Source organism: Rhea pennata, chromosome 2, assembly GCF_028389875.1.
Source record: "Rhea pennata isolate bPtePen1 chromosome 2, bPtePen1.pri, whole genome shotgun sequence".
NCBI classification, from domain to species: Eukaryota; Metazoa; Chordata; class Aves; order Rheiformes; family Rheidae; genus Rhea; species Rhea pennata.
Genome location: NC_084664.1, coordinates 21,442,587 through 21,467,760, shown reverse-complemented (window position 1 = coordinate 21,467,760; position 25,174 = coordinate 21,442,587). Strand labels below are relative to the sequence as shown.

Sequence of the window (25,174 nt, the reverse complement as noted above, 5' to 3'; positions counted from 1 at the left end):
CTTTCAGATATCCCACTTTGCAGGTTGAAAGAAGAAATGGGTTGATGCACTCAATCTAGTCAAGCAAAAGCAAAGCCCAAAATATACATATAATTCGTCTCTAATTCATTTTTGCTAGAAGGCTGCAAAGAATTGTAAGATAGCATGAGAGACTATTTCACTTTTACACTGATCTTATAAACCCATTAAGGTGTTTAACTTTCATGAACTGTCCGAGGGATCTGGAGTTGCTGTTATCCTTTTGTTTAATTACACTGTAATCTTAATGCAATTACAGTGGTGATAACATTCTTCCATGAACATAACAATAAATCAACCATTTGGGATAAATGATATTACTTAGTTTACTTCAGTGAAGTATCAAAGAAATATTAATGTGATCATGTGGATCAGAGTGTGAATATAAATGACATTATCTGTTTCTAGAATTCAACACTCCAATACATTTTGGGATCTTAATAATGTAAGATTCCCTTCAGTTTGTTTCATCATGAAACAATTGATTGAGAAATATCAGGAATAGAAAAGAAATCATATTTTAGCATAGTTGAAAAATATGCAGTGCAGAGTTTTTGGGCTGTGCCCAATGTGTGATGCAGTATTTGTCAGCTTCATCAAATAAATATGTGAAGAAAACACTACTTCTGAATGTGTTCTTTTTTCCACTATGCCACATCTTGCTATTTTTCCATCACACATGAAAGTCTCTTCTGAGTCCTTTTGTAGTTTAATGCCAGCAACAAGAGTAGATTCATCAAGTTCTACTGTTAATATGTGTAAAAAAAGGAATGTAAGAGTAAAAGAAGTGATGCATTGGAAACAGACAGATGGAGAACAAAAAGCATCCTGAAAATAAAATACGTGTCAAAATTTTGAAGCTGTTCTCAGCAGCTCTAATTAAAATAATTACAGAGAGAGTGTCCTACTGGGCTTTCAACCAAGCAGAAAACTTGCAGCTTTGCCCTTTCCCAAGTGAGATATCAGAAAGGATTGTAAATGCATGAAATATATTTTGAAAATATACTTTGAAATGCAAAAAATGGGGCAGCTTTACAGAAAGGTAAATTTAAAGAGCGTTTTAATGGTTGATGAAGCTCAGATATACTTTTATTATTTATGGACTTGGTCCAGTTATTCTCTGTTCATTTCTATGATGTTGGTTATAAATGTACTGAGGTAAGTTACATAAAAGAAGGAATTAAACTAATACAATAACTATTCCAAAAGAATGTACAGTGACAGTCTAGACGAATACCTGCTAACCTAATGAAAAGATATATCTGAAATAGTAATGTTTTATTGCCCTAGAGAAGATAGCTGCAACAAAAGGGCTGAATCTTTTCCAGTCATTTAGAACAATTATAAATAACGAAAACAAAGAGATGCATAGGAAGAGGTATAAATGGAAGTATGGAATATTTGGAAGAGTCTTTTATAGGAGAAATCTGCTTTCTATAAATCTCATTTACATGTAGCACAAGACATATTTTGTTCTCTTCTTTGAACAAAGCCAAGGTTTTTGCAAATTAGTTATTCTGTGTGGGGCATGAGTTTGAAATGAGTTTTTCTGAATGGCTAATGAATCAAAGAACGTTGTTAGGATTTATTAGGTGCTAATTTTTAATATGGCTTTGTTAACAAAAACCTTTTAAAAGAGAATATAAATGTTTGGGAATGACTACAGGAGAGCCCATTACATGCAAGGTGGCATTTTTCAATGGTAGAAGAATTTGGACTTCTTTGACACTTTGAAAGCATAAATATATGTCTTCTGCAGTAATGCTCATGTTCTAGATCTTACATTGTTCTCTGCTGCTGGTTATATGTGCCTAAATAACATCACCCCTAAAATTTTCTGTCATTCCTACTGTGGAAAGATTGGTTGCTTCTGCTGAAGGCAGACAAGGCTGTAGGTTTTCGAGATGACAGAGGTCTTCTCCAGCATCTTACTACACAGAAAGGTGCGTAGGGAGTAGCTGTTTGTGTAGTGGAAAATTTTATGGGTTTGATTTTGGGGTTTGGGGTTTCTTTTTGTGGACATCAGCATAGTCTGACAAACTGAAAAGATCTTAGATGGGAAGTCTGGGACTGGGCCCACTTATAGGGCTGGACTAAGGTGTTCAGGGTGAAATGAGCAGGGGAGCATGTGACACACAGTGTACACAACGCTTGGTGGCCCTGAGAGCACAAATTGCAGTTTCCTTCCTGCCCTTTGCAAACTTATTGCTACAATGCTTATAAGGTGTGCAGATATGTGTTACTCTTTTTTCTCTGCCTAAAATTTGCATTCCTAGCTAAGAACAGTAATATTTTCTGATTTCCCTATTTAATTTATTTGAGGTTTTCTGTTTACATATACACATATTGTGAATAACCAGAAATTGCTCAAATGGTCTTGAAGGCTCATCTCATGCAGATGTGCAGAGATTTTGCTGGGTAGAATTAAATGCAATAATATTCGTCTCAGAATGTGCAAAGTCCAAGAATTATTTTAGTTATTTTAATTACTCTTACAACATCAATCTAACAGAATGGTTTTATAACCTTTTATATCGTACTTCTCAGTCTTTATCTCTAGTCTGTTTTTTCTGCAGTTCTGGCAAATAGTAATTTAACAAGAATAATGAATGCACCTTTTTACATTACCAGTAATGGCTGTCAGTGATAGACAAATAATGTCAGAGCTGTAGGTCTGTAATAAGTACACTAAAATACCAAGTTGTAGAAGCAGAAGATAAGTTCTCCAAAATCACTAGTACTGTGAAATTAGCAGAATTCAAGAACTCGGAGGCAGAACTTTTGATATACTTTCACAGTTCTCTAGCAAGAAGATGTCTCTGGCAGCCAGAGGCATCAAGATGGCCTACAAATTCATTCTCTTTCTTTTTCTTCAGTTGTGAGCAGCTTTCCTTTGCCTTGGACAGTGATGTTTAACTCTGCTTAACAGAAAGCCAAGCACAGAACACAGCTTTGGCCCCATAGCTGGTTGCAGGGTTTTTTCAGCAAACCTCTGTAAGTCTCTCATGATTTCTCCCTAGTGTCTCTTCCATTGGAAATGGGGAAGTAGATCCTCTGATGAGGTAGATAATATATCCATGTTCCTGGACTTCCAACAATATATAATTGCTAGGTTGGGGTGTAAAGTTGTGAAAACTATAGCAGATATTAGTCTAGCAGTACAGTACTTGGGCTAACTCTGGGTTCCATCAAAACTGGACAATGTCCAGGGCCTGAGATAGTAAAGTTCAAATAGAAGCTCCTCAACCTGTAAGCCAGCTTCAGGGTCACATGGGATGCTCTCAGATGCCCCAAGCTGCACCATCTGAAAAGATTTTAATTATATTGAGACCAAAACAAAAGTGTCCAGAGCATCAGGAAGCTCCTGACAATTCCTTTGCTGTTTTCAGTTTTAACCAAACAAGCAGTGATCTGGAGGAAAATGATCAATAGAAGTTGTGTAATCTTACCTAGTTTAAGTAGGAAAATTAACAGGGAGAAATGAAAGAAATAATTCCACGAGACATTTTGTGGTGAGTGTTTGTCTCTACTAAGCTTACTGCAATTCTGAATATACAAACTAAAATCAGGCCTTTCCCTTGGGCAGTCTGGGCTGAAGCATAACTCTCTTAGGGAAACCACTTTGCTCTGGTTTGGTTTTTCAGACAGTCCTCTGCTATTTCTCTTCTAGTTTATATGCTGCAAGGGCAGCCCACTGAACCCACATTGAACTGTTCACTCGAATGGCAGCTCTGCCTTTGCCCGGTGACAGCCTCTTTCATGCAAAACTTTTCATTGTTCAGAGGCTGCTGGCAGACAGTTTCTTTTCCAGCTAAGTAACCACAGTCCTCTGTATTACTAAGGCTTTTAACATACGGTTTTACTTAGCGCTAGCTGTCTGATAAGAAAATGAACATTTTCTTTGCAAAAATCTCATTTCTCCATTTAAAAATACACACTTCTTTCTCTTGGTCTTTAGTTCCCTGTGTCATCTTTTCAATTCTCTGATCAGGATTTAAGCTGCTTCTCAAGAAAAATGCACATCATCTATCTTGCCTATAAATCAGCATGGTCAGGCACTTGCAGAATGGGTGGCAGAGCACTTTCAATTGGCAAAAAGAGCCTTCACTGTAGACTTTCTGACATGCTTTGGATAATGGTAACTGATACAGGAGAGGAACAGTTAGCTCTCCCTGAGATACGCAGGGCGCTGTAAATTACAAAACTGATATTCACATCTATAACTGAAATATGAATATTCTACAAAAGGTATTTAAGCCAAAACATATCATCATGGCAAGAACACTTGATGTGTAGATTTGGTTTATGGAGCTTTGGTTGAACTTACATGACATTAAGCCAAGCTCTCGTTGTTTTCAGAACTATAAAAGAAGGGAAAGACTTCTTTTTGGAGGCATGTGTCACAAACTGCCAATGCTTGTACTACAAAGTGCTTTAGCACATTCCTGTTCTTGTCAAATACACTGCGTGGTATTTCAGGTTGAGAAGAGTGTTATTTCATGTGCCTATTTTCAACAGAGATCAATTTGGAGAACAAGCTTTAAAGCAAGCTCTTTTATGAAAGTAATGTCATGCCTATTTTAAGAAGTAATTCTTCATTGGTGTACTTCAGTGATGTTATTTAGAGCCAATTAAAATTTTGTTTTTCAACAGACACACATTTTTTTCCCCAAAAAGTATGGCTTTTTGCCAGAAATGTTTTTCCCATTTTAGAATGTTTTTTTCCATCTAAGGATGATGAGGTAGTTTTATGAATGCAATAGGAGTGACTAGAATAGGTGCTAAGAATTGCTAAGTATAACATTGTGATACATTAAGTGTTCTGTCTGAGCTGGAACCTTCCACCCATCTTCTACTGGAAAATAAGTAATACAAAACAAAAAAACTCTAAGAAGATACTAAATGTTAAAGTCATTCAAATAAATAATGTAATTGTTGCAAAAAATGTTAGGTAAAGACTAAACTATCATAACGGCTTTCAAGAGATACTGATTATAAATTCTGACAATGGAGTCTATTCCTCATCAGCACACAGAAGTGTAATTTGTTTGTATTCAATATGACGTGTGGCTGCTTTTAAAATATGACACATTGTTTTAGACTTTTTTTAAAACACACAGGAAATTACTACCTAAAGTACTTTTTTGTTCTGATTCAGCTGGATGCTAAAGTGTACATAAAACTAAAGACAAAAACAATTGGGCAGGCTTAGGTTTATGTACTCTGTTCATGCAGGGCCTTAGAAGGGAAAAAATAGCTGTCAGTATAGATGTTTCAGCTGGGTATCCCATCTTCATAGAAACAGAATAGTAACTTCAAAGGCCTCCTTCTCGGCGTTGGTTTGAACCTGTGTTCTGTTATTTCTCGCATTTGGCAAACATTGTCAAAAAGCTTTCTGAGTGATACTGATTTTTGTGTACACCGAGAAGCAGTGTATACACACACACACAGAGAGAGAGAGAGAGAGAGAGAGAGAGGAAAGAGAGAGAGAGAGAGAGAGCGCAAAAGGCCATAAGTAGAATTGTCATCTTCAAGACTAATGCCTTGATCAGTTTTGCTCCCAGATCAAGTGACGTACATCAGGTGTTACTCCTCTGAAGACACTAAAGTGACAGTCTAGTATATCCAACAAAAGGGATAGCACAGTTCAATTTTCTGTTTCCAAATGAAAACAAAATGCTGGAAATGAGTCTACCAGCCCAGAAGCCAATGGTCAAAGAGCTATGGTCTTTTAGAATGCTGTATGCCATTTTTAATCTTGAAAGTTTTCCAGTAAAGTTTACTTAGCCAAGACAGTTTATTGCTGAATATGCTAAAATGCCACAGGTATAGAGCATATTTTGGAGTGAAAAGGTTTTGAGACAAAAATGCATTGTCAACATCAGTTGGAAGTGTGCTTTTATATTTAATCTGTATTTGTATATAATGAAGACGTTGGAATATACCTACTTGATATACAAAGGGCTTATATGTAAGCCTATCCTTGGTTTTAGTTATATTTCCTATTCTCTTTCCTATTTGTTTTCATTCCAGTATTTAGAAGCAGATTGTACTTCTAGGTATAGTACTTCTGAAGAGTTTTGGAAAAGAGCTCTACCGACTCCTCCCACAAAGGAAAGATTAAGTGGTTCAGGAAACTGTAGGTCTTAAAAATTCTTCATTGACTGAATGAATCAACCATGAGCATTTACCACTGTCAGAAAATCGGGTCACAGACAGTATAAAGCCAATTTTCTGCAGAAGTCCGTTCAGGAATAAGTTAGTTAATTCTATGTTTCCTGCTTTCTTTAAGTTGTAGTGGCAATGATAAAATGTCCAGGCTCAACAGAAGCTTCAGCCTTTGAATCTCTGGGATGATTTGAAATGACTTTGTGTTTCTTTCCAAGTTGTCCTGAAGCATGACTGGAGTTCTCATTAGCATGATCTCCATGCAAGGGCTGCCTGCTTTCCAGCTATCATCCACCTCCTGCTTTCCATTTTTGTCTAAAGTAAAGCTGCATCCGGCAAACTTGGAAATACGCTCTGTGGTTACTAATTACCTGGTCTGATTTGTTTAGTTATGTGTTCCAACACAATCAAGTCCTTTCTTTTCCAATTGTATTTGCCTTAGTATTAGTTATAATGGTGACATTTATACTGTAAATGGGATGAAAGCATGAAAGGGAGAGTGTTATGTAAAGACAGGAGCATTGTGCCAGGAATGAATAAGCACAGAAGTATTAAGGGTAGTTGTAATACATGAATATGGCTTCGAAGGTTTTACATACATTATCTTCTGAATATTTCTGAGGAATGGTTACAAGGTTATAGATCTTCTCAAGAATGTGTTAAAATTCATGTGCACATGACCCTAGAGCTCATAAGCGGCACAAATATTCTCTGCAATGATAAGTGTTTAAAATGTCTAAATAAGCAGGAGAGAATACTTCTTAAGGGAGTGACATTTTAAAAGCAGACAGCAATAAATAGGAAATAATTAAAATGCATTTCAGGAATTATACTTTGGCAGAACTATTTGCTATCCTGAAATGATGAGTAATAGAGTAAAATTACAGCTGCAATTGTATATTCCAAAAGTTCACATTTATAAATGAGTTGTATAAATGCAAGGACAGATTTTTATTATTTGTCTTTCTCCCTCTCTATCAATTAGCAGAAGAGAAAATTTATATTTAGGTGTTTACTCAAAAGACTCTCCAAAAAACAAGACAGTTGCAGTTAAGTCATAAGAATTAATTTAGTAGTTTAAGAGGTGGCTAGGTATTTAAATACAATGTCTTTGAGTACCTAGGTACCTTTTAAATGAAAGCAAAGGCATCTAGATCTCTAAGTCAATTGGCAATGCAGAGTGTTTCCAAATGCGTATTTTATTGAATTTTATTCAAGCCTCGCTTTCTCTTCTTAGGTCTGCTATCATATTCGCTTGAGTAGACTTCATGATACTTCATAATTACTAGCAGCCATACAGAACAGTGTTTCAAAACAGCAAGCCTTTTCTTCTGTATAGCATAGTATGAAATTTAGGCCTAGTTCAGTAAACAAAGTTAGCAAGCATTTAGAACATGTTTCAGGAGAGGACAGGAGTGGAAGGATGCCTAAACCTCTCCAGAAATTTCTGTTAATTTTTCTGTGCTCTCACAGGTTTCTTGTATCATTTTAAACAAGCCATTTAACAAATCTGTCTCCTCTACCAGTGGTAAAAATGCAGATCATAGAATCATAGAATCATATAATACCATTAAGAAAGTGATGCTGCACACTAATAGTTTTTGAATAGCGTGTTAACTGCAGTTGGCTGGAAAAAGGTATTTCTACCTTCAGGGTAATTCCTGCTGTTCAAATTTCTCTTTAGTTCTGGAGTTGGACGAGAGAAGGAATATCCTGGTTTAGGGGTAGATTTTTAAACTTCTTCACCTTGTGGTGCAGTCCAATGATACTAAGTGTATAAAGAAAGAACCTCTTGGGCTTGACAGTAAATGGGACTAGGGAAGAAAAGAGAATCTCAATAAGACTGAGGAAGGAAAAAAAAGTCACAAACTAGCATAAATTCTGTTGAAATTGCAGTGGAGGCTGCCAGCTTGCCTGTAAAGAATTGGATTTCTGTGAAACAGCATTTTCCAAAAACATTTTTTTCAGTTGGGAAATTTCCAGCCAATTCTAATGTTCTTGTCATTGTTGGGATGTTTGCTGTTGGAATGTACTTCATTAAATCAATAGAAGGAGAAAAAGGAGAAAGAAAACAACAGTTCAGCATAACCTACCATTTGGTAAACACTTTAATAAGAGCTGGCATGCAAATGTGAGTTTTGAACATCTACCTGTAGCTTCAATCAACTTAAAGTTTGTCAACTTTGGCAAGCAAGGCAAAAGCTAAAATAACAATTAAGCAAAAACTCATTGTAGGAAAATGGGAGTTTCTAAATTAGGCCTATGGATTGGAGTGTCTAAAGTTAGTCCCGTCTTTAAAGTGGAGTTGGCAAGCCTAAGTGATACAAGTGCATTTTTAGACCATTTATGGTTAAAATAGCAGAGGTTTCTTGCTGTTAAGATAAACATTGCTTTGATTTTAAGAAAACTATAGTATCACTACAGTGCTATCTATTCACTGTAGACAGCTGTTCTTCCTCAAAGGAAGAACTCCAGTTCGAAACCAGTAGGTGTTTTTGGCCCTTCTGATAGAAGTAGCCTATGACACAGTATAAATCAGAAGAGAACTGTGGGATCTGGAATGAATAGGATAAACAAGTGAGACCTGGCACTGTAGCAAATGCTCCAGAATTGCAGCTTGGCTTCTAATCACGAAAAATACCTCCCTGCTACACTCTTCATCTGACTTTTTTTTTTAAGTTATCGCCTCCTTTTGTATGAAGCTCTCCCTTACTCTGTGTGTCTGCAAATATGAAAAATGATTAGCTCTGTTCTGAAGAGGTGACCCCTTGCAGAAATGAAACAAAAAGGCAGATTGCAGAAAAAGGATGAAAAGCATGATGGAAGGTGATCGGTGGTAACTGTCTTGATTTGATAATGCCGGATTTCTGGATTTTGTCCATAACTGCAGTTGTTCTTCCTTTTTTTTTTTTTCCTTTGTTTTTCTTCCTATATGAAAACTGGCTTCTTCAGTTGCTAATTTCTTTATTCATCTTGGAACATCTTCTTCTGGTAGCCAACATGGACTTTTCTCTGCAATTTTAGCTCCTTAACTCACTGTAAAATTGGTGGGGGTTTTAATTTCTCTCAGATGAACCTTTAATACTCTGGCAATGCCTAATTAAACCTGCCACTTTATTAAATCTTTTCAGAAGTTACTGAAATGGTCTCAATAATTTTTTCTTTATTGTAGGTTTCATATATACTGGAGAAGTTGTGCATCGAATGCTAACAGCCACACAATATATTGCACCCTTAATGGCAAATTTTGACCCCAGTGTGTCAAGAAATTCAACAGTCAGATACTTTGATAATGGTATGTAGTAGTCTTTCATAAATGAATGTTTCTGTGTCCCTTGACTCTTCATATTTTCCTAAATAACTATTTTTGAGGGAAAAATTGAAGGTATTTCAAAAATTTTTTTAACTCAGGCTATATAAAGAATGTGGCTAAACATCTATCAACAGTTAGTAATTCAGAACATGGTTAAATAGTCACAAATGCCTTCTCCTAACTGAGTAGGTACCTTCTGGATGTTAAAGTACACAAACTCAAATGCTGGCGATGTATTTGATCAATTTTAAAAGGAAAAGTCTGTCTTCTGTAAAAGTGCATGTTCCTTTTACTTCTCTGTGTATAAGAAATACTGTCCATCTACTAGCTAAAATGAAATAGCACTGTGGAATGTGATCGTAAGCGCACACAGAGGCAGGGCAGGTATGAGGTTAATAAATATGTCAATGACTAAATGTGCATTGAATCCCAGCATTGGAATCCAACACGCTCATCTACAGCAGTAGTTCTCAACAGTTCCTTGTAGAAAAGATTGAAAGGGTAAAAGGCAAACTGCAGTGTTATACTTCAGGCATTGTGAGATATTTCAAGAGCCTTAAACATGTGGATACTTGTCTCATGAAATCAGTTATAATCAGCATTTTGGAAATGTGACTTATGTGATTAAATCTGGTGCCATACCTCACGCCTCTAGTCACCAGATAGAAAGGTAGTGACGACGTATTTTTAATTTAAAACCTGGCAATAACATCATGACATCTATGATTATTTTAAATGTTTCTGTATAAGCCTGTTCCATCATAGGAACACAGTACCTTTATTCACACTGAATTTAAGCACAAACTACAAACATAGCTAAACATAAGTCACATTTCCAACCAAGTGTGTTATCCAGAAGCTTCATTCTGAAAATTTTGTCCCTCAGATCAGGGGATCAGGAATCAAAATATATCCTGTAACCCATACCTCCAGTCATAGCCTTTCCTTACAATCTAGTAATTATTTGCAGAATTTTTTGTTAAAAAAATTCAATAAACCAGACTTACATGAGACTAGTTAAATAAACCAGACTTACATGAGAAACCTTTTTGCTTGCATTGAGAATATTCAAACAGAAAAAGTGATTATTTTTATCCTATAAATTATTTAACACTCTGTCCTATGATTTGCTATCTGCACAGAATATTCTGGGAATGATGTTACTTCTCACTGTTTTCCTGACTTACAGTTTTCATACCAGGTGTAGCAGGCTATCTCACATTGCTTTCATGGCAATGTTGAACAATCTTTTGAGAATTTGCATCCCTCCTCATGCATAGGGCATGATGTTCTTTTGGATCCCATGTGCCTTAGGACAAAGAATTTGCTGTCTTACTTCAAATGAAAAGAAACTGAGCAAGTTGCATCTTCAGTTCCTTATTTCTTATCCATTCTTGTCATATCTGTCTGGGCATATATACTGCTTTAGAACCACACCTAAAGGACATCATTTAGCAGCCTGTCCAAGTTTCACAAGTTTTACAAGGAACTTGTCTCCACATAATCTATGTAAGGATGCTAGGAGTGAAGAGACTATGTGTGGGAGGCAGCTGACCTCCACTTTAGTATGGGATTCTGAGATGCATATAAGTCTGAGGAACTCAAAGCCTGATTATAAGAAGTTTTGACTGTTTTGCTCCAAGAATTTGAAGTCCCTTAGAATTCCTGTAAGATTAAGTTAAAAAAAAAACATATTCATAAAATATTTAATGACTGTAGACACAAAAGGAAAAAGGCACTTTGCACACAGTAAGCATGCACTGTACCCACGAAGGCCAACAGTGGGATGAAGTTTCTACAGTATACCTCAACAGTTTGCATGTCCACAGTTTCATAACATTCACTGACAAGATATGTTAGTGAAAGTTACTGCCCTAAAGATCTGTGACAAAAGATGTTTCAAGGAGATATCAAAAATGCACTGAAGTAGAAGCATACCGACCCACCTTGAACACTCTGGCAAGAAATTAAAATGTTGTGAGTCAAAGCACATAACTCCCATTAGTGCCAAAGAGGAGAAAGTATATAGTCTTAAATATGAATAAGACATTTTCAGTTAACAGTTTTGGTGATGTGTCTTTCAGACAGGCTGCCTGAATGTGTCTGTAACCCTCAGCATCTGTAAAACATCCTCACTGGTATGCAAGTCACTTGGTGCAAATGGGGTACATTTTTAGTGTGATAAGTGGATATTCAGCCAGAGAACTCCCATGAATATTAACAGGTCTCTTGCAACTAAATCTCTGCACGCCAGACTCAATATTTACCCTGTCCATTCTTAGTGGTTTTAATTTAACCTACATTTATTTATTGCCAACACCTAATATTCTTCAACTTGCAGAACCTCAGTGAGTGCTTATACTATGCGGAAAAATTAATGCTGTTTATATTAATGCATAGTTAATGGAAAAATCTGAATTCTTCAAATAATAAATTTCACAAAACTAGCAATGCTATTAGCACTTCACCTTTCAAAGCCACCCGGCTCTATGCAGTGAGAGGAAGGGCACCGCAGATCAGTGGCAGCAGCAGCACACCTGAACCGTGAATGCTGGATCGTGCACACTGTGGCTGTTGACTCCTTGTGTGACTTTGAACACGTCACTGGACCACTCTTGCTTTAGGAGACTTAAGCGTGACTAGTTGAGGTGGTTAACTGTGGCACCACAGTGTCCACCTTTAAGAGGATTTGGAATGCAACTTGTATTTGTAATATCTTTGGCACTTCAAGATGCTGGGCTGAAAGTTGCTAAACAGAGATAAATCACTGTTTTCTTTCGAGTAACTGAAGTTAAGTACTTTTCCTACAGTCAGTTAATATATTTCTCACATTTTTTTCTTCCCTTTGCCTCTCTGCCCCCACTCTGGGGTTCACAGGCACAGCACTAGTTGTCCAGTGGGATCATGTACATCTGCAGGATAATTACAACCTGGGCAGTTTCACTTTTCAGGCCACCCTTCTCAATGATGGGCGTATCATTTTCGGCTACAAAGAAGTAAGTTGGGTCTGAAAATTGTCATTTAAATAGACAAATCACTCTGTACGTATCAGGAATTTCCCTACTTTTTTTTCAGATAATTGAAAGTTTAGCTGTATAAGATCATTTTCATATTTTGTTTGTAAGATCCCTCTTTCTCAGAAAAGCAAAACAAAACAGAAGCTTATGTCTGTAGGGGTAAAGAGTTTTTTCTTAAGCTTTTGGTTATTTTAATCTGCTTGGCATGAAAGGTTCTTTTTTTTTTTTTCTTGAATATGTATATGTCTTGGTTATCTTGCGTATATGAAAAGATAATCAGTGATGTAAGTGATCATCCAGACTTGGGGAAATCTGGGTTCTATTCTCTCTCTGCTGCAGGCTAGTTGTGTGTCTTCAACCTCACTTTTCATGCCTCTGTCTTAGCCATGCACCTAAATGGAGGAGAAATAATAATAACTCCTCTCCTCTTCATTAAAATGGTAGTAATGATTTGAGTTATTCTACTAGTTGTAGTAATATATTCACTTGAGAGACGTCTTTGCACCTTGCAAACAGGATTGCTGCTGGGTAATTTCTGCAGACCACTAGAAACTTCTGGTATATATACCTACGTGACTTCCTTTATCCTAAGAGACATGCACAAGATCTGTTCTGGTTCTCACGTTGTTTCTGAGTGTTATAGAGGCTGATAGTTTTAATCTATGAAAATGCAACTTATTTCAGTGTTGACTTCAGCTTCAGGGAAGCTTTGATCTTGTTAGCACTGTGAAGCATGTGCTTGACCACAGGGGTGTGCACCAAAGCTTTGCTTTTCTCCAATTGTTGAAAGTAATGTAAAGACTGCAGAAAAGTTCCTGCCTTCCAGGTCCAGAGAAGTGGGAAGGGAAACACTTCAATCTGTAATTTTAAGATGCATCTGACAAGAATTGCATATCAAATCTAGCATTAAAATGATGAAGTTTTCAAGAAGTGACTATTCTTGGTTATCAAATGTTTTACCCTTTCTGATACCTTTCTTCTCCCCTGAGCAAAATGGAAGTAACATGAATGATAGAAGCTATTACTCTAAATTCATTTTGCGCAAATGTAAATGATGATGCAGGATGCCAGGCAATGGAAACTTTCCTTCAGTTAGAGAGACAGGAGGAAAAGGTCTACCTAGTCAGTCCCATGTCGTTGCTGGAACTGTGTGTAACTATATCATGTAATCTGTTCATAAACTCAACAATTTGATTCTACAGCTAGTTAGGCTGTTTACTCTCACTGCTTCTATCGGGAACCTCTTCCAGAGCCAAGCTGTTTTCACCAGGAGGAATATTATTATTGTTCTTTTCATTAATCCTGAGACAGAAAGAATTGATTATTTGTCTTTTTTCCACTGCTGAATATTTAAAATCCCATTGCATAGTACATGTCTTTCACAAGTTACTTTTGTCTTAAATGCCATTATCAAATGCCACTTTAGAACTCCTGTACGTAGTTAAGACAAGAGATTTTTTTTTAAGTGCTAATACTTACATACCTGTGATCTGTAAGTCGTTTAACCAAAAAACTTTAGTGAAATCTCTGAACATCACAACTAGTATATTCCATTTGGAATTGCCTGGGGGAGGGATTTGGAGGCTGAGATTTCTAGTACACCACAATCTGTATTTGCAGCCTGCCTTACTTCATTAAAAATACTTCAGCTGTTCCCCTAAGTGAGGAAAACTGAATAAAATTTCCAATCACTGACCAGACACAAGCTGTCTGGAGAGAAAAAGTGAGACACTTGTAAATTAAAACTTGACTCTAGTGCTTATAAGTCTGGCTGGGAATTGATTTATTTTCCAGTGCTGCATCGACTTCATTGCTTTCTGAGGAAGTTCTTCTGGAACCATTTCTCTTGCTGGTGAGTCATGTTGTCAGGCGTCTCATTAGCTCCAGTAAGACTACTTGTGTGACTGCTCACGAGCGTGAATAAGAGCTGCACAAGCATATTTCTACCATATTTTTGGTGCCATTTCAAATTAGCATCACAGTTCATCAGAAATTACACTAATGTATGGCAAATCTGCAAAACCTTCATTGCATTGTTGTTGGAAGTTTTCAAATTGAAGCAGAAATGTAAGAAAAAGCAAAAAGGTTGCCAGTGACATGATAAAGCATCTCACAGTGGCCTAGCATTACCGAGACTGGGAGTTCATCTTGAAGAATCCACTTCTAAAATAATTTTGATTCTGTATTTAAAGGAGACAGAAATAGGGATCTGTAGGTCAATAACACTTTAAGTAATTTTTACTTCTTATTTCCTGTTTATTCAAACTGTTTGAGATTCTCTTTTTCAGAGAGAGATTGCCCAACACAGGCTTGCTGACCGCATAAGCACGGTGCTGTGTACAGAGGCAGGACTTTGCCCAGGGACTGCTGAGTACTGCAGGAGCTGTTCTGCCCAACCTTCCGCATTTTACGCTTCACCTAATAGGAGGCAGTCTAGAACGCACTGGTATTATCCAAAATCCAGAGTCAGTTCTGAACAAGTGAAAATTCAGAAAAGAAGCTGGACTAGCAGAGTTATTGAAATCTGTAGAGACATCAGAATATTTTTCAGAAAAGTCAGCTGGTTGTAAAAGGAGCCATGCACCCAATTTTTGAAATGTAAAAGCTATTTGAAAGGCACGGTGAGGTTTATTTTGGTGCTTTGTCTAGTTATTATTTGCTCCTGAACAAGCTAATCTAACTCTAATAAAAATCTTAGCTATTATATTTGCTATTCTCTTTTTCTGATATTCTTCTTGTACTATAATATCAGATTTAATTCAGGATTAATGTCAGAATATCAAATAATATCAGAGTAAAATCAGAGTTAATATCAACATTGCATTAAAGTGAGATTAGCAAGTTCCTATGCTTTCTATACTCAGCCTTTTCTATATGCCAAGTACAGTTTTCTGTGTTTTCCTTGGAAGAAAAAAAGCTATTATGGTTTTAAAGCATGTCAAATATTTATTCCTTATCAATTTAGTTTATTTACAGTGCACATAACTTCCTTCTTAAATACGTCTTTCTTACACCATTAGTGTTCTAGCAAGTGGAAAGGAAATGTCAGGAAATAGATCAACTGACAGGAAAGTTTTATTGCTGCGCCTCTAGAATGTATCGAATACTTTTTCTGAATACTTTCAAATACATTTAAATACATTTTCTGAAAAGGTATGCTTCTGTTGGTTTTAGTAATGAACGGTCATTTCTTATGCTCTGAATTTCACAGAAGTTCAATTCTCAAGAGCTTTTCTGTTTTGCTTTCTTTCTTTTTAAAAAAAACACTCTTCAGTGTAGTCCTTTCCCATTAGCGCTTAAAGCTAATGTTCCTTAGTGTTACATTTGGTTTCTTTTTCTCTCCATGATTAATACCGGACAAATTAGGCAAAGATGCCAAAGGCTTTAGTAATAGTTTAAGGAATATTCCTTAATTTCGTTCAATTCAAAACTTTCTTTGATCATTTAAATCCTAATGATTCTTTATTCATGTAGTCATCCAGAAATCATTATAAAAGTTGAAATGCATGTCAGATTGCCCAATATTTGAAGTCAGAAATAATTCTAAAAGAAACTTGTAGTAGAATCTCTTTCTACCGTGAAAGGAGATGGAAGTTAATGGAACTGACAAAGTACTGGCATTTGGATACAATTGATGTTCCTGCTATTTGTGATGGAAAATATTCTGTTTTAAGTAACAAGATTCAAAACATGGAAACAGAATATTTGTTTTGATAAGGCGATCAATTTATGCAACTTAAAACTCTTTGCTTATGAGTGACATCCCTGTTGGTTCATGATAAAATAAGTGAGATGCCAAAAACATGCTGTGATTTTTATATGAATAAGGTTTACAAAAAATCCTGTGAGAGGAATTTGGTTTCTATGGAGATATTTCTTGTCACACAAAACAAAAGAAAGCCATAGTGTAGGAGATATAGGGAAAATAAGACTATAGATGAATTGCCAAAGTTTTATTGTGATGTTTCAACTTCTTTTTAAAATAATTTAATTGAGTGAGACATATATGCATATACTTGTCAAATGCTAACAGGATAATGTATGATTATTGACAATTGAAATAATTATTGGAAGCAGTGTCACAACTGAAACCATGTGCACTCATCACTGATTAAGTTTTGTACAGTTTGGTAATTAATGACTGTTGAGGAAACTGGCTACAAAAACTATACAAATAATACTGTATTCCTGCTTATTATTCTGCAGCATACTCTGGACGTTATCTATGACTCAGTTTTGAAGTGGAGCAGTAATTGCACCCTGCTTACCACCTCCTTCAGTATAAGGTCAAAGGCAATCATTTTATTCCATTCTAAAGGACAAGATTCTAACTTATCCTCGAAGAAAGTTGAAACAAATAAAATTTGAGAACTCTCTGATGGAAAATACTATCTAAATTACTGTTCCCAGTTTCATCATGAATTCTAAATATCTCCTCTATTGCTGAAATACACAGTCCAGATCAGAGAAGTCAATGGCCCCAGGATAATAAGCCTTTGGGAAATTCATTCATAAACTGGCGGTTTGTAGAACACAAAAGCTTATGTTGTCAGCAGCAGAACCAAAGTACATTTTGCAATGATTTTAGTTAAAATTAGTTCTCCAAATGTAATGTCATAAAATTCCTGCCACCCATTACCAAATACTTGCACATTCTTACTTCCCTGCCTGTTTAAGTATTCAGCCTGTCACGACATATCTTGTCATTCAGATGAGGAAGACAAAAGGCTAGATATCTGCTTTCTACCTAGGTATGGCTGTATTTTTCAATAAATAATTTTATCATTCAATAAATTCAATTTTCAGTCAATAAATAATTTTATCATTTACAAGCCTTCTGTCAAAAGAGCATATTTCCTCATAAACCATCAAATCGTAAAAACCCATTTTATTCTAATATCTCAAAGGATTTCACCTATAAAATATCACTCATACACTCATTACGGGGAGACTGAGGTGTTCAGTTTTGTAAAATGTCTTATTTTCCCACACTGCAAAAAATAAATATAGAGGTGTTTGTAAATGTAGATTTAATAATGTTGTAGTTTTTCAAGTGAAGAAGGGAATTTTTCTTGAGTCATGGATTACAGTTCCACACTGACAGCATTCACGTTCTGTATGAGTAATTGTTAGACACAGGCTTTATCTCAGTTTGAAGAGCTGACTATATTGATGTAATTTATGAGACTTCTTTACCTTTTCCGCTTCTAAAGTATACACATAAATTTTGGCCTTTTTTGAAGCTGTTAGTCTGTTAGCTTGGACCCTACTACAACTTTCTGCAGGTGAGAAGCTTGGCTTGCTTGCCCTTACTATTTTTAGAGAATGATTTAGTAAGTTCTTCACTCTCCTTAGAAAGCCTAGCACAAGAGTACGGACGTCTGCAGGGACTTCGACTAAATCCATTGAGATATTTCAGCTCCAGAATTCTGTAATTTCTGCAAAAGTTTTTATTTGTATTTTCTGTGCTACTCAGTTCCAGCCTCCTGTTTTAATGCCAGATATCACTGAGTCATTCGTAGTTTTTGTTATCTAATGAAAATGAAAGTGACTTTCAAGCTCTGAACCAAGTTGTATTGAAAATAAAATGAAAACATTTGGGGCATTTGTACTGCAAATACTCATCACTGCTTCCTGCCATCGCTCCTTCCTGCCAAAACAATTTTAATTTGCTGTTATTATAGTTGTTGAGGAAAGATGCAAATTATTCAATTATTCATGAATTCAGAAAAATCTGTGATAAGGAACTAGACTCAAAATTAAGGAGGCTTATTCTGAAGGAGGCCTAAATGCAGCTTCTCCTGGTTTGCACACGCATGTAAAAATGCATAAAATTATGTTGACATATCAGACACAGTTTATATTTGAATCTACTTTGCCAGCACGCTGTTGATCATACAGCTTCTGATAATACCAATTCCATCTAGATTTTAGGTTCATAAAACTCTGATTCTTTTCTTCGTCTGTTACGGTTCATCTGTAACTAAGAAGAGATGTGTCTTCACATTAGTAGCTGCATCCTTCTTATCAGTGCTTTTTCTGCCTTCAGTAGCTTCTCTAGAGTCTCTCCTTCCTTCCTGTAAAATCTTTCCTTCATATCTAATATAAACTTTCCAGTACAGTATTCTGATGTCATGAATAATTCCCTTCTTTTGTTTATACTTTCATGCTGGGAGTTCATAAACTGTTTCTGACTTCTTTGTGTGTTTTATTTTGAAAATATGTTTTTTCAGCTTCTTCTTATGCCGTGTTCTCTAATAACTGCATCAAAGCAAAGCTGATATAAGCCAACTGATGAAGGAATAGCAATATTAAAAAGCTGCCTGTGTTTTTCACATTGGTTTAATCATGCCTTTTGTCATACCAGAGCATATGCTGTATGCAAAAAGCCATAAATAAATGCAGCCAAACCAGGAAAAATTCTCCATATTATGGAGACAGAGAAAGAATTGGAAATTTATAACAGTATTTAATTCATCAGAACTCACTTTTCTGTTCAGATTCTTGAATTTAAATGTAATCAGTAGAAGGCACAACTACATAATATTTTGGGAACAAGGAAAAGCAGGACAAACTACTGATGTTTAGTTCAAATACCAGAATTCATACTATTGATTGATATGTAGACAGTACTGAATCCTCATTTATTGGTTGTGTAACCAAATTTTTTACTTTGGAATCTTTCTAGTAAATGAGAAGTGTTGGCCAATGATATAGTATTTATAGCTTTACATAGCTAAAGTCAGAACAAGCTATTAAATAGCTCATATAGCTCCTTGTATCTCACTCTCTTACACTTGATCCTGTGAATTTCTAGCTAACTGAACACCAGCTTTCAGTGAGGTGTTCAGTTGTGATTTGAAATGATAGACAATCACAATTTCCCTTCGTAGTTTATCCCAGTGGTTAGCATTTGATCACAAAACATTCGCCTTACTCTAGTTTGAATGCATGTCTACAGCTTCCCGTCATTACTTCTGTGCTGGATGATAGGACTTTTTAGCTCCTGAGTTATTTTTCCCTTTGGCAGTGCTTCTTTATGGTCATCAAGTCACCGTTCCATTTTCCTTTTAAGAAGGGCTCTTTAATTCTTCTACTTAATGGCATTTGAGACCTCAGTAAGTTTGGGCATTATTTTTATGATTCTTTTATCTTCTTCAACTTAAGTTTTCAACATCTTTTTAAGAAATAGACCCTCTGAAGGTCTATGTAACATTTCAGTAATAATCTATTGTGTTGCTATAAGTAAAATGGCTACCCCACACTTAAATTACTCTTTGTATAGCCAAAGATCAGTTAGTTTTTTGCTGCAGTGTGTTCTCTGAAAGCTTGAATAGATCATCTGTTAAGATCCCAGAAATCCCATTCAGAGCTGCTGCTTCCAGAACGTAGTCCCCAAACCTCTATTTTGCATTCTTTGTTCATAACTTAGCAATTTTTATCTTAATAATTGGTTGACAGCATTTTATTAATCTCTCGTTCTACCAGCCTGTATCATCTACAGAGCTGTTTAGCAGTAAATTTATGTTTTTTTCCCAATCTCTAATAAAAGTGTTGAATATTCGTTCTGATGTCTGGAAAATCATGATACACTGTAAAGATACACTGGCAGTCTGACCTGATTCCCCAGAGATGGCTGCTATTTGTGATCAGTCTAGTTAACTGCATTGATATTGTTTAAATGTTATCTATAAATGTTACATGTAAATTGTATGTCAGTAAGTCAAACACCTAACAATCCTCTAAAACTTTTACATCTATACAAAGATCAGCCAAATTTGAAATCTCCTCAAAGAATGAAATCAATTTTGGCAAGATCTATTTTCATAAAACCATGTTGCTTGGCATCAGTATTCTGTCCTATAAAATTGTACTGGTCTATAGCTTTTTAAGACTTTTTCTTTGTTCCTGTAGATATTGGCAAGCTAGCATCTGACATTTTCCAGATTTTCCACAACATTGATGATTTCCTTGCTACTCCAAGACATATCAAACATGAATATCAATGGGCCAGAGCTCCCTTCAGATAACTTCCACCGAAAACTGAAGAGCTATCTGAGCCATATGCTTCACAATTTGTGTATTTACTAGCATATGAGAGGTATTGCCTCCACCTCGCTGACTGATATTAGCACTTCTTCCCACTTCGTTGTCAACAGGGGGAAATAAATTACTGAAAAATCTTGCTCTTCTCTACATCATCATTTATAGTAGTTCTTACATCTCTAGGCATTGATGTGTATGTTGTTATATATAATGCAAAGCAAACTGGTATAAATAAGGATTTTTTGAAGATTGCTTGATTAATTTTTAGTCATGCTATGCCATTTTGTATAGCATCTTTATTTAGGAATTCTGATTTACACTGGCTAAATACTTATTCTGACAGGGCTGTTGTTTTTAGACTGACCTTTTTGAGTTAAATGCTTCACATATATTTTTCTATTTTGTCTTTCAGATTCCTGTCTCTGTGACACAGATAAGTTCAACCAACCACCCAGTGAAAGTGGGACTCTCAGATGCATTTGTGGTGGTGCACAGGATCCAGCAAATTCCCAGTATGTAGTATGAAATGGTGTTAGTGGTTTGGAGGTTGAGAAATGAGTATAAGCTCATTTCATCAAGGATGATTAACTGTGCAGCAAATCACTTAGCTAATTTCAGTTTGTTAATTCAAGTGTAATTTTATTTGCTTGATAACTCCCAGTGTGGCTTTCTCTGTCATTGTTTCCTATGAGCTGATAAATTAAGTAAATAAAACTAAATGACCAGCCAAATACTGCAAAACTGAAGAGTCAACGAACTGAATTGGTATTCCATAGGATACTCTATCTGGAATATGTCTCCTTATCCTTAGGAGGGAAGAAGCAAACTGTTCAGAAAATTCTTCTGTATCCAAGTAAAAAAGGATAAAAATATCCAAGCTGGATGTTCATGATACTTTAAATTCTGAACTTCAAATACTTAAACACATTTTAGTGAGAGGAAGAGGAAAAGTAGTTATTAACTAGCACCTTGTGCTCACATAATCTTGGCAACAACAATGCAGGTGACATTTAATTTTCTCTGCCATTAAATATACTAAAAAAACGAAGAACAGTCATCGCCTCTAATTTCCTTAATGCTTTGTTTTAATGTGCCTTGTCCAGAACCCTTTTAGACTTCTTAGCATTGTAGAGCATGCCTGCTTTCCCAGTGTGCTGCTTTTATTCGCACATCTGGAGCAAATTTACTAAATTCAGTTTGTGTCGTACCCTTAATAGCAGGGTATAGGCGGGAAGAGTTGCACTGGAAATGGCTTCCTAGGGCTGCTTCCAGAGGGTGCCAGGTCCAGGGATATTCTCCTGATGTGAACCCTGGCAGAGGTACAGCACAGAAAAGGCTAATAAGGACTGGCCGGATTGAGCCTATCTGTAAGGTAGACGGGGCCACCATGAGAGTTGCCGCAATGGTCACCTCTCTGACCGTTCTCCCTCTCTTCATCACATTTGAACAGTCTTTGGTATGATGGAGCGTAAATCCCAGGTCTTACCTGACTTGCTGTAGGGGAGATGGAAAGTTTGAACGTGCTCTGTTACTCTGTGTGAACTCAGTGTGGTTCAAACGAGGTAGGCATGCTCAGATCCCACTTAACAGATAATTGTGATAGGCCTGCAGTGTCATGGATTGCTCTTGAGTGCTTGGAAACAAATGCTTCTAGGCAACTGGGTTTAGCATTCTCAGCATTGTTCATAAGTAAATGATCTAAATATTCTTTGGAGTCCTAGGCTTCTAAGTGCTCCTAAAATGGAGCACTTAGTGAGAAGTTGGGCTGAGTGATTTGTGGCAGTGATTTGTGTGAATAGTTACACAGAACTTAAGTGTAAGAGATGCAGGTAGCATGCAGAAGTTCATGCTACGTCATGAACGTTTAATCATCATTAAACAGTTCTAAACGGCTTTTCCTTAGATTTACAGACTTCATATGTAAAATATATGGTATATATGAATCTTTATTGCAGTTTGAATTATCTTTCTGAAGAAATGTTTCAGATATGCACCTTGTTTTGCTATGACATAATATTGTGTTTGATTAACGCATCATTTGTTACTAGTCTTCTGGTTTAGTATTTTCTTAACCTTTTTTTAAAGAAATATTCAATTTTCAGTCACATAACATTTTCACCTAACTACATAAGATGACTGTAATTACCAGAAAATCTTTCTAGTGTTTCACCATGAACTTATTCTACTCATTAAATTATTTCAAATAGCAGCATATAAGAAAAATTGATTGTGGCTAAAGATTCTAAAATATGCAATTGCAGCAACTATTTTGATAGCATTATTTCTACATTATTTTGTATGATGTGCTGTTTTACCTCTTAATATTTGGTTCTGTGGATGGTGGGAATCCATGATAACTTTATTTTTTACTAGTTTGCTAGTCAGGATGTTAGTATAAGTAATGTTGGCCAATAGAGACCCAGTGTAGATTCTCTTTAAATATGCATGTTCTTGTATTCCTGTTTTTCAGAGGTGTTAAATCAACCATGGTTCTAGTCAATTACTGAAAAAGTAGAATGATAAAATTGTTGGTTTGCTTTATTTGATAGCTCTTTAAGACAACAGAATATAAATTGCTGTTTGTTTTGTCCGTAAAGAAGGCAAAGATAGCATAGCTATTAGCTCTTGCTTAACACTTTAGCAAAGACCATTTCATCAAGCAGAACACAGTTTTCCTTTATATTCATGGATAGTTATAAAAAAAACCTATTGCTTCATGTTTTAGTTTTGTATAAGACTTAACCCCGCTTAACTTTAGATATCTGTAAGTTAGTGGTCTAAATATCTGTTTCCCTTTCAAGGCAAAGAAAGAAATATTCTTATTTTATTTGCTAATAATGGTAACAGAAGTAGGTTTATACAGAAAGTTTTGCAACAAACAGTTGTGAGGCATCATTAATGGAGTACAATATAAAAATCAGAACAAAGATGGTTTTGGAATAATAGAAACAGAGTGAAAGTTGATAGTAAAAGTGCACATGAGCTTAGTATCAGAAGTCTTGCTATGGAAGGGAAAGTCCGAAATGGTGTAAAAGGAAGAAGCATTCAGTGTTCTAGTCAATCATATGATGGCAATAGCAAATTTGATGAGACTCTGAGAACAATGAATGAGATAGTAGGTTGTATCATGAAGATATCTATAGCTGAAAGAGAGAAAAATGAGGCAATATGAGATGAGTTGTTCTGAAATTCTATGTAAAAATCTTGGTAGGAGCATAGGTTTTCTGTTTGAAGACAAAACCTAACCAAATGAAGTCTGATACCAATACGATTCATCTCTATAAATACATCAAGGGGTGACTACCAGAAAGGTAGAAGAATTCAAGCCAAAAGATTTTAGCAAATGAAAAAATAGATGCAAGACAATGGAATGTAATTATGGTGTGAAAATTAAAAGTCGTTTCAAATTTTTGGGTGGTTAAAGTTCTAGGAAACTCACTAAACTCATTCTTAGATGAAGCTACATAATTTTATGAAAGAGTTCATATGATGTGATCATTGCTAGGAAGAAGGAAAAGAAAAGAGGTGGGGTAAATCTCTCTCTTGCCTGCTTGATAATTAGAGGATTCATTAGAGATTTGAGTATGTTAGGAGAAAGGGATTAGATATTTGTGTAGAGAACTACAGGAAGGGACCAGAGGGTGTGTTGTAGGGAATTGGGATTTTTGTTGGGACAGAAGAGGGGTGAGAAGCCTGACTGTGTAAGCAATAAGTTTTGTTTTGGCAGACTGTAGAACAAATCCTGTATTTTATTCCTGAAATGTTTTTAAAACTCATTTTAAAACTACAGAATGGCTTAGGATGGCAAGGAGGCAGAAGAAGAACCTGAATGGATTACTGTTGGATTTTCTTGCATTGCCATCAGTAAATATGCTCGGTGATAATAACACTTCAGTTTGGAATGAGTTTATACCATTGCAGCTGTCCAGAGGTCCCAGATATAATAGCAAAATCTCATTTCTTCAAAGGAAATTATTTGTAGTTTCAGGATACTGTAAGTGAAAGTTTTTCCTTTCACTTAAACACTCTCTACTGTGTTTTTACATTGTTCAGCCTGTTGAAACTTTCCTGACAGGGAGCTCTCTTTCAAGACGCAGTAAGTTATTTGACATTTGAACACTAATCATTAGAGTTCTTCACCAAAAAGGTGCATTTCAGCTATTATGGAATTTCTAACATTTCTATTTCTTTTTCTAACATTTTCTGTCTTTCCTCTGTCTGCAAAATAAAAATAGAAAAGCACAAAGTGAGGCAAACCTATTTTATCAAAATCTACACCAGATAACAGTCCAAACTATTCCAGATATTCTGTCATTATTGACATGAACTCGTGTTGCAAAACTGAAAAACTTGTATTCAAAATTCTTCATTTGACTTGATTCTGTCACAAAGTTAATCCGAAATAATTCTTTGGGATCTTAATGATAGACAGTTGCAGTTACAGTTTTGTAATCTGGGTCATCGCTGTTCACTAGAAAGTATAATTACAGCAAGTTGGATTTTGCTAGGCAAAAATAAATATAAGCTTTTCCATTAATAATAAAATTAAACATAATTGAAAATTCAATGAGGTAAAGCATAGACAGAGTGACACTGTGAGTTACATAGGATT

The 25,174-nt window shown here is 35.8% G+C and overlaps 1 protein-coding gene across 1 annotated transcript in view; it reads left to right on the top strand.

The window, feature by feature from the left end:
- The window catches only part of PLXDC2 (plexin domain containing 2), a 268,814-nt gene that overhangs the window by 185,946 nt on the left and 57,694 nt on the right, over positions 1 to 25,174 (top strand). The window contains exons 5-7 of the mRNA XM_062569044.1: positions 9,359 to 9,481; positions 12,377 to 12,495; positions 20,975 to 21,074. Coding sequence (XP_062425028.1) covers positions 9,359 to 9,481; positions 12,377 to 12,495; positions 20,975 to 21,074 — 342 coding nt within the window. The remainder of the gene's footprint in view (positions 1 to 9,358; positions 9,482 to 12,376; positions 12,496 to 20,974; positions 21,075 to 25,174) is intronic.